This window comes from Geotrypetes seraphini, chromosome 16 (genome assembly GCF_902459505.1).
Source record: "Geotrypetes seraphini chromosome 16, aGeoSer1.1, whole genome shotgun sequence".
Taxonomy (NCBI): domain Eukaryota; kingdom Metazoa; phylum Chordata; class Amphibia; order Gymnophiona; family Dermophiidae; genus Geotrypetes; species Geotrypetes seraphini.
In genome coordinates this window covers 7,654,994-7,665,868 of record NC_047099.1, presented here as the reverse complement: position 1 = coordinate 7,665,868, position 10,875 = coordinate 7,654,994, and the positions used below count along the sequence as shown (strand labels likewise).

General features: G+C 41.4%; 1 protein-coding gene across 1 annotated transcript; it reads right to left on the bottom strand.

Moving 5' to 3' along the window:
- Nucleotides 1–2,419: 2,419 nt before the first annotated feature.
- Nucleotides 2,420–10,782, bottom strand: DAD1 (defender against cell death 1). Its single transcript, XM_033924499.1, has 3 exons — nucleotides 10,530–10,782; nucleotides 3,936–4,088; nucleotides 2,420–2,588 (listed from the first exon to the last, which is right to left on the bottom strand). The coding sequence occupies exons 1-2, from the start codon at nucleotides 10,738–10,740 to the stop codon at nucleotides 3,958–3,960; spliced, it is 342 nt and encodes a 113-aa protein (XP_033780390.1). The 5' UTR covers nucleotides 10,741–10,782; the 3' UTR covers nucleotides 2,420–2,588; nucleotides 3,936–3,957.
- Nucleotides 10,783–10,875: the final 93 nt, after the last annotated feature.

Here is a 10,875-nt window from a genome sequence, read left to right as displayed (position 1 = left end):
CAAAACATTTAAAAGATATCTCTCCAGTGACTTTATAGTCACATTCAGAATATTTAAAAGGTATCTCTTCAGTATTTGTTTTTATACTTATCACATTCAGTCCGGCCTCCTGTTCAGTGCCAGCTTTTTATAGCCCAGGGAGGTTCCTGTTTTCTCCATCTTTGGGACTGGCTCTTGCCTGCTTTGAGGATGCTGGAGATTTAGTTAACTTCTTCTACCACATTCTCCAGCAATGAATTTCAGAGTTTAATTACACATTGTGCATTAGAAATATTTTCTCCAGATTGTTTTAAATCTACTACTTAGTTGCTTCAGCGCATGCTCCCTAGTCCTAGTATTTTTGGAAAGAGTCAACAAGCGATTCACATCTACCCTTTCCACTCCACTCAGTATTTTATAGACCTCTATCATATCACCCCTGAGCTGTGTCTTCTCCAAACTAAAGAGCCCTAGCTGCTTTAGCCTCTCCTCATAGGAAAGTCAACCCATCCCTTTCATCATTTTCATCAACCGTCTCTGTACTTTTTCTAATTCCACTTTGGACTCACTTTCAAACTACTTAAGATTTACAAAGTTCCATAGGTTACACCTACGAATCTTTTTTTGAGATACAGTGACCAGAAGTGCACACAGTATTCAAGGTGTGGCCACACCATAGAGTGATACAAGGGCATTATAACATTTTCATCTTTGATTTCATTCCTTTCCTGATATTTCCTAACATTCTATTTGCTTTCTTAGCAGTTGTCACATTTTGAGCTGAGGGTTTCAATGTATCCTCAACAATGATACCTAGATCCTTTTCCTGGGCAGTGACTCCTAACACAGAACCCAGCTGTCGCATAGCTATAGTTCAGGTTCCTCTCTCCATCACTTTGCACTCACTCCCATTAAACATCATCTGCTATTTGGATTCCCACTCTCTTAAGGCAGCTTCTGGTAACACCTGCTCCAAAAGTCCATCTCAGACATTCACTGAGATGGACTTCTGGAGCAGATAGCAGTGACATAATTCAAGAAATCCTGGATCAAGTACAGAATCTAAGGAAGCAAGAAAAAAGCATTGATCAGCAAAACACACTGTGGCAGACAAGGTGGACCTTCTCATAATAAAAGTGTGGTCCTGGTGGCTGTCTGTCTGCTTCATTACACAATTAAAAACACAAAACCAAAACAAAGTGATATCTTCAGACTACCAGAGTCAGCGTTTGAAACCGCTCGAGATGGATTAGGTTCATACTCTATCACATTATATTTAGAGAACACTCTCTTCCCCAACTATGGAATGCAAAGCAGTTTATCTCAATCACAAACCGATGGAGATCAATTTAAAAGGGCAAATAAAAAGGGATTCATTCATTCACTTCTGTTCAAAATCTGCCATTTCGCTCTACTGGTAGTTTGCAGACACTATTTTAGTCACTGGCCACTGGAGGGCTTCAGGAATTAGTACTGCAGAAATGCTCAGTGCTGCCCTCCTGTAGCTAATGTCTAGCATAAGGGCTGAATCATTTATCCCCCTACCTGAGCAGAGTGGCCCCTGAGCCGCTTGTGGGGGTGCTGGAAGGGAAGATGCACAGACAGGAGAGGTACTGGCACCAGCTGCCTACAGGATGTGCCTCTTGCCTCAAAGCACATCCTGTAGGCAGTGAACCGGTACTGGTGCTTCTCCTGCTCCTCGGCGTCTAGATGGTATAAGTTACAGAGACAGTCTCAAACCCTGCCACTTACCTTGGCCAGAGATCTGCGTCTTACAACTGGCCACCCTACATACAGGTTCGATAAACACACTTGTTAGCCATAGCAATGGCTAACAATATTTCTCTCTATTCTATATTAAATTATGTTTTGTTTTTTCTTTTAATTCTCTTTATTTATAATTGTAAACCGGTCAGATATTCATTTTATGATCGGGATATTAAAAACTAATAAACTTGGAAACTTTCAAACTTGCCCTGTGTTTAATGAGCCAAGGAAGCCAGTAAATCTGAATCTTCAGCTTACACTTCCCTTGTGTTTTAAATGAAAGACAGCAAAACTAATCAATAAAACATTTAACTCATGCAAATCTTTCAGTGGGTGAAGTGTGGTCATTTCAAAAGGTTGTTACACAAAATGTCCCTGACTGGGCTGGATCTAGAACTGCCTGAAGGTAGGACAGAGGCACTGCTGAAATTGGGAGTGTTCTGTAGTACCATCTGGTGCATTTTTTATTTATTTTAACAATTATGGGGATTTACAGAGCTCACACTTCCTAATTATCAATTGCAACTTAAAAAGGGAGACAGGGTGCTCTAATTGCTGCAGTTTCCACGTCTGTGCTCAAGCACCCCAGTCCTATGTATATGGAATTATCTGTGGACCCAGAGGAGTCTTAAGGTGAATCCAGCAGTAGAGAAAAAAAATAAGGAGACTCAAACAGCATAAAAATTACATTTTATTTAGAAAAAAAAAACCAGAAAATTGTTGGTCTTCAACAGTGTCAGACCACTAAATGGTGCTGGCAGTTGTTCCCAAAGATCCGAGCACAATTCCATCCCCACAGCCAGTCACATTTCCATTAAAGAGGCCAAAAAACTGGAAACAGGCTAGAAAGAAAGAAACCAAATCTGTGAAACATGCTAAGAAATCATGGATAATCTAAGCGCAGGTCAAAAGCGCAGTGAACATATGCCATGTCCTAAAAGAGCGATGCTGGGATTTACAGCTGCTACCTAGGATGTGTTTCTATTAAGTAACTCTCTGCTACAGGGATTAGGAAAAGTCGCCTTCTTAATACCTAAGTTAGCATGGCACCAGTTTGCATTTCGGCTGGTGCCCCGTTAACTTTTGAGTCACTGCACATACTTGGATATTCAATGCTGGGAGTCAAGCATGCCCCAGCATTGACTATCTGGAGTTAGGTCAGCCTATGGCTAGAAGCAGCTGCTGCGGGTTGATTACCAATAATAAGAACCTGGTGTGTGCAAGGCTTTTGTAGAATCCTTGCTTTTCTAGAAATTATTAGGTAGCTATATGTTTCCCAATAATGTCTAAAGCAGGGGTGTCCAACCTGCGGCCCCGGTCGAGGGCGATGCAGTGTTTTCCTCTGCTGCCCCCGGGTGTTTACCATCTTGACGGCTCCCTCCTCTGTCTTGCTGCAGCGTTTGCGCAGCCCCAGAAACATTTTTTTTGGCCAATGCGGCCCAGTGAAGCCAAAAGGTTGGACACCCCTGGTCTAAAGGTTATTTTGCACTGAAATTAATTTCTGGCTAAGATCATTTTGTCCCAGAGTTTGCTCCTGCTCATTTGCTTTTCCAGCTCAGGTGCAAAGAGGGCTGTGATCTTTCATCATGGTTCTTTTCCCTATTTCGTATCCCCTTCCACTGCACTGGGGCTCTTCCATGAGCCCTAAATTTGGCTTGCTGTAAACACTGGCTCTATTATCTGACCTGGCACAGCCTAAGAATACATTTTCAAAGATCACAGATAAACACTCCCAAGCAACTGAATGTAAAATACCAGAGAGGATTAGAAACATGAATTAAAGTCTGAAGGTCATAAGACGCAAAATCAACACATCTTATTGTGCAGGAAATAGTTTTTTTTTTCCTGCGTTGCCAGACAAGCATTTTACAGTAGAATAACTACAAAACAAGGGCTCATAATACGAGATATGAAAGGATACATTTATTTATATAAATGATAGTGATGGAAGAGAGGCACTAAACTTCCTGATAGGTTTTACAAATGACCAGAACAGGACAAGCCTAGCAGATCCACAGCAATAGAAAAGACAAGGGTGAAATCATATATCAAAAAGCTACTGTGGCATTGTTATCATATTAGAAAGTAAAAACAGTAGGGGAACAGACATCTTTATTTCACAAGCTATAGACCGAAATATAAAATCAGGAAGCAAGTCATTTGTTTTTGGGGCTTTCTTGTTCTCCTACCCCGTTGCCTTTTCCCTGGAACTCAGCCAACGAAGTTGACGACGACAAGATGAAGGATGATGCTGGCAAAGAGGAAGTCGGCAAAGGCCCTCTCGGGAGAAATGCTCTGGAAGTCGCTCTTGTTCTGTGGGTTTATTTGAATCCTCAGACAGACTGGGAAGCAAGGGGAAGAGAATGGCAGAGTTACAACCACATCAAGAGAAGAGGCTGGGTTCAAGGTCACACAGTGAAGACATACTATAGGGACGTTTCACATCTTTTTGCCCTCTCATCTAAATGTCCTGAAAAGCCACTGGTACCCTCAGCCTATGGCACTATATTTTCCTCTTGGTGTAAACCTATTGTAATACTATAACCCTTCCTGCGCATTACAACTATTGATGAACTCTTCTGCGAGGTTGAGTTTCGGTATCTCACGCAGAGAACATATTACCCCGGTGTTAAAACAGCTGCACTGGCTTCCAGTGGTATAAAGGGTTTGCTTTAAGTTGTTATCAGTAATACATCAGAGTTTGTATGGATCGGTCCCATTGCATTTTCAAACCCTGTGGGAGGTGTACCAGCCGCGGAGGAATCTGATGTCTGAGGGTACAATAAGATTGACCTCTACGAAGGAGAAAACTGTTCGGTATGCTAAATCTAGAACAGCATTGGTGTCTGTGGCAGGAGTAAAATTATGGAATTCCCTCCCTGGATTTTCTGAAGACCTGTTCTGACCGTTTACAATTTAGAAAAATGGTAAAGACACAACTGTATGTGGAGGCTTTTCTCTGAAACTTTGTTAGTGGATATATTTAATAAGAAATCTGAATTGTGATCATTGTATTACATTTAGTGAAGATTGACAACATATAATTTCCTCCAGTTTTTGACGTTATTGTTTATGCTATAAGTGATTGTATTGTAATTGAAAGTATGCTGTAATTGTACTGTCTCTGAACCAATGTGAATGCTTTATTTGTTAACCACTTAGTCACAGGTGGTCTAGAAATTTTAGAAATCAATTAAATAGACAAATCAAATTTGCTGGTTTGCACGCAGGAGAAAGGGTACAGAGAATAAGGGCACATTCAGGTTCTTCTTTTTCCCGTCCCCCGAGGCTTGCACTCTAAGTTTGAACTGAAGCAATGCAGAATTAAAGGCTAGAGTTTTTCACGCGCGCTACATGAAAAACTACTGCCTGCTCAAGAGGAGACGGTAGCGGCTAGCAATGTGCGGCAGAGAAGCTTCCGCCCACACACACGCAACTGCAGGCACAGCCAAGCTTCGCCGGCTTCAGTAAGTTTCTTTTCTAAAGTGCCGCAAAGGTAAGGGGGAGGGAGAGAGATAGATTTGGCCATAGGGAGGGCGCCGCCGCCCTCCCTTAACTGCGGGGACAAGGCCATTCACCGCTCCACAGAGTGGTGGATGGCCTTGTCCCCGTGCCCACAGTGAGCACTTCCCCCCCTCCCCCCCACACCTGTTTCGGCAGGTTACCTGCGGCTAGCCACAGGTAACTGCCACCGTGTCATTCTCTAATGCAGGGCTGCCCAAGTCCGGTCCTCAAGATCAAGGCCAGGTTTTCAGGATATCTACAATGAACATGCATGAGAGAGATTTGCATACCAAGAAGGCAGTGCAGGCAAATATCTCTCATGCATATTCATTGTGGATATCCTGAAAACCTGGCCTGCCAGTAGATCTCGAGGACCGGACTTGGGCAGCCCTACTCTAATGCGCGCAGTATTACTGAACACTGGGGGATCTGCACCTAACTTATGTGCCAGGATTTAGACCAGGTTTCAGTTGGTGTAAATCTAACGTGACCATTTATTTTTTCCATCAAAAGGGGACATCTATTAATTGTCAGTCCCGCCTCCAACCCCGTCCCAAATTTCTTCCATTCATTTTTCATGCCACATGTAACTTGATATAAACAAACTGACAAGCAGCTAATAAATGTGTTTACCAAGACCTCAAACACCCGAGAAACTAGTTGAACTGATTTTGTGTCCTTACTGGGGTGACATTCATCATCGGTCTTGTTTGACTTTTAATGCAGACTATGATACCGTATTGTATCTATATGGTGCTGTACATAATAAATCATTTAGAAGAGCACTTAGCTTGTGGCTTGAAGGCTACCCAGCCATTTCACTGGTATGTTTCTTCAGGGGCAAAAGCTCTTCTTATCAGTGTTAATCTGCATTAAAACACACAAACTATATAATTAATTAAATATTAAGTGAAAATCCTACCTAAAACTATTTTTAATTAAAGTGCCAATAATTTATTTAATAACTACCTTTACCTGAATTATAAATAACTTTTCTGAAACCATTAATAATAGTTATTACAATTTAATACTAATATGACTTATCTAATTATTATTAAATTAATTACTGTTATAATAAATTCCTTATGATATTAATTGCCAAAAATCCATATATGAACTATGTATGAAAATAATAATGATGTGTAACTGACATGATTGGACATATTAAAAAACTTTTGTAATCTCATTAATATATTAATTCATCTTATTCATGTGTTAATTTAACTACATTTATGTCATTAATAAATTATTTGATTGACTCTTTGTATTAAACATTACTAATAAAATGTAAATTTCTAGTATTAATTTAATTCAATAGTAAACATTATTCATCTTCTAAACTGTAACTCAATTTCTTAATTATAGTTAATTTTATTCAAAGCTCTATTACTTGTTAGCAGAAGAATACTTGAAGGATATTGCTCCACAATCTGTATTAATAAGTTTAAATTTAAACTGCCCCAAATTTCACCATGAAAACTTGCTACCGACACTGCACACATTATGGTAAAACAAACCAGTTAGATTTAATGGTTTGATTCCTAAAGCATATAGGGAAATTAAATGCTTACACGCATTTTGTTCTGTCCAATGAAATAAAACTATAACATTACAAGCAGAAGAAAGGAACTTGAAAGTTTTCATTTTGAAATTTGGGGACAGTTTAAACTTATTAATATAGATTGTGGAATAATTTCCTTCAAGTTTCCTTTTGCTAACAAGTAATAGAGCTTTGAATAAAATAAACGATAATTAAATAACTGGGTTCCATTTAGAAGATGAAAATAATGTTTACTATTGAATTAAATTAATACTAGAAATTTACATTTTATTAGTAATGTTTAATACGAGTCAATTAAATAATTTATTAATGACATAAATGGAGTTAAATTAACACATGAATAAGATGAATTAATATATCAATGAGATTACAAAAGTTTTTAATATGTCCAATCATGTCGGTTACACATCATTATTATTTTCATACATAGTTCATATATGGATCTTTGGCAATTAATATCATAAGATATTTATTAAACAATAATTAATTTAATAATAATTAGATAAGACATATTATTATTAAATTGTAATAACTATTATTAATGGTTTCAGAAAAGTTATTTATAATTCAGGTAAAGGTAGTTATTAAATAAATTATTGGCACTTTAATTAAAAATAGTTTTAGGTAGGATTTTCACTTAATATTTAATTAATTATATAGTTTGTGTGTTTTAATGCAGATTAACACTGATAAGAAGAGCTTTTGCCCCTGAAGAAACATACCAGGGAAACGGCTGGGTAGCCTTCAAGCCACAAGCTAAGTGCTCTTCTAAATTATTTATTATGTACAGCACCATATAGATGCAATACGGTATCATAGTCTGCATTAAAAGTCAAACAAGACCGATGATGAATATGTCACCCCAGTAAGGACACAAAATCAGTTCAACTAGTTTCTCGGGTGTTTGAGATCTTGGTAAACACATTTATTAGTTGCTTGTCAGTTTGTTTATATCAAGTTACATGTGGCATGAAAAATGAATGGAAGAAATTTGGGGCGGGGTTGGAGGCGGGACTGACAATTAATAGATGTCCCCTTTTGATGGAAAAAATAAATGGTCACGTTAGATTTACACCAGGGGTGTCCAATGTCGGTCCTCGAGGGCCGCAATCCAGTCGGGTTTTCAGGATTTCCCCAATGAATATGCATGAGATCTATTAGCATACAATGAAAGCAGTGCATGCAAATAGACCTCATGTATATTCATTGGGGAAATCCTGAAAATCCGACTGGACTGCGGCCCTCGAGGACCGACATTGGACACTCCTGATTTACACCAACTGAAACCTGGTCTAAATCCTGGCATATAAGTTAGGTGCAGATCCCCCAGTGTTCAGTAATACTGTGTGCATTAGAGTAGGGCTGCCCAAGTCCGGTCCTCGAGATCTACTGGCAGGCCAGGTTTTCAGGATATCCACAATGAATATGCATGAGAGAGATTTGCCTGCACTGCCTTCTTGGTATGCAAATCTCTCTCATCTTGAGAACTGGACTTGGGCAGCCCTGCATTAGAGAATGACACGGTGGTAGTTACCCGCGGGTAACCCGCCGAAATTGGGGGCGGGGAGAGTGCTCACTGTGGGCACGGGGACAAGGCCATCCACCACCCTGTGGAGCGGTGAATGGCCTTATCCCCGCAGTTAAGGGAGGGAAGGCGCACAGTCATCAATCGCGTGCAGCCCCCTCCCTACAGCCAAATCTATCTCCCTCCCTCCCCCTTACCTTTGCGGCACTTTAGAAAAAAAGTTACTGAAGCCAGCGAAGCCCTGCAGTTGGGTGTGTGTGTGTGTGTGTGGGCGGGAGCTTCTCCTCTGATGCAACTTCCGGTTGCATTAAAAAAATCAAACAAGACCGATGATGAATATGTCACCCCAGTAAGGACACAAAATCAGTTCAAGTAGTGTCTTGGTAAGCACATTTATTAGCTGCTTGACAGTTTGTTTATATCAAGTTACATGTGGCATGAGTAGTTGAAAAAGCTATTTTTCCATTGATCTCTTAGGATTATTCATTTTTCATGTACACACAATATCTTAATTCATAATGGTAACCATAAAATTTAAAAAAAAACTACAACGCACACTATATGCAGAGAAAATGTTAATTATCATTTATATTTGGGGGGGTTCAAAGACGTCAAGGCAGATGACTTTAAAATATGCAATGTCACCTCAATAACTATAGAAAAATAGACAAATATAGTGCAAAATATAGACAGCAGATATAAATTCTCAAAACTGACACATTTTGATCACTAAATTGAAAATAAAATCATTTTTCCTACCTTTGCTATCTGGTGATTTCATGAGTCTCTGGTTGCGTTTCCTTCTGACTGTGTATCCTTTCTTTCTTTCTGCACTCAGGCCCAACAATTGTCACTTTTTATTCCCTCAAGTTTTATTAGGATTTTATATACCGCCTATCAAGGTTATCTAAGCGGTTTTTACAATCAGGTACTCAAGCATTTTCCCTATCTGTCCCGGTGGGCTCACAATCTATCTAACGTACCTGGGGCTATGGAGGACTGAGTGACTTGCCCAGGGTCACAAGGAGCAGCACGGGGTTTGAACCCACAACCCCAGGGTGCTGAGGCTGTAGATCCAACCACTGCGCCACACACTCTTCCCTCCTTTCTATGTCCTTAGTGCCCCTTGCTGTGTCCTTCATGCCTCCCTCCTATGTCCTTAGTGCCCCCAGTGCCTCCTTCCTATGTCCTTAGTACCCCTAATGCCTCCTTCCTGTCATTGGTCCGTCACAGCCCTCATCACTAGTAACTTCTGGAGGCGTGTAATAAAATTGCACATTAGTGGCTTAATTTCATAAATGGTGTGCAAACTTAATTGGCTAATGAGCTAATTAGCACATTTTTTATTTGAACATGCATCTTACCAATTGCTATTATATAAAGATCCATGTGCAATAAGATTTGCAACTCTAAGGGGGCATGGCCAGGGGCATTCAGTAAAGATGCACGCTAGAGAATGACACGGGGGAAAAAAATCTGTCCCCATCACTGCCCTGTCACCAGACCACCATCCCCTTCACCACCCCATCCCCACAACATCCACCCTTCCCTTTCGCCACCTCACTGCCTTTCAGCGGCCTGAGAATTTCCCTCCCCACCCTTACCTTTGCGGCGCGTTAGAAAAGAAACTTACTGAAATCGGGGGATAAGGCTATTCACCGCTCCACGGGTGGTGGATGGCCTTGTCCCTGTGCCCAAAGTGAGCACTTCCCACCCCCCACCGTTGCTGCAGGTATCTGCCACCGTGTCATTCTCTAGTACCAATCTTGGGACACCCATTACAGAATACTAATGCTGCTACTATTGCAATATACGCTGAGGGTTAGGTGGAGCTTTCGCAGTGCGGTTACTATTGCGATATACGGTGGGGGATAGTTGAAGCTGCCCAGTCTGGTCCCTATTTATTTATTCAATTTTCTAGACTGTTCTCCCAGAGGAGCTCAGAACGATTTCCATGATTTTATTCAGGTATTCAAGCATTTTTCTCCGTCTGTCCCAGTGGCTTCACAATCCATCTAATGCACTTGGGGCAATGGGGGATCTATTGCGATATACGGCGGGGCCCAGGTGAAGCTAATCAGCCTAACAGTAGGAGGATGGGTAAAGCTCGACTGGCACAGATATCATAACGCGTGGAGAGGCCCTATCGTGATTCCAAAGCGCCCTGTCGCGATACGAAGTGGAGACCCTCACCAGCCAGGACGAAGGAGCCCACGCAGGAGGTGAAGCCCGACAGGAAGGAGTTGAAGGGGAAGGTGCCCACTAGGAGGCAGTAGACGAACTGCATGGCGCCCGTCAGCAGGATGTAGAGCAGGTAGGCGTCCAGCACCTTCAGCCGCTGCGGCGTCGAGCTCAGGTACTCGTCCAGGAAGCGCGACACCACCGACACTACCGACGTCGACATGGTCGAAGCCAGCGACCACCACCCCCGGGCGCACAAACAAGCGAGCGGCGACCGAGGCGGAACTGACGTAGGCAGAGGGCAAAGCGACGTGGCTACCGGTCCCTGAAAGCGGAAATGACGCGTCGGCGCAGGCGC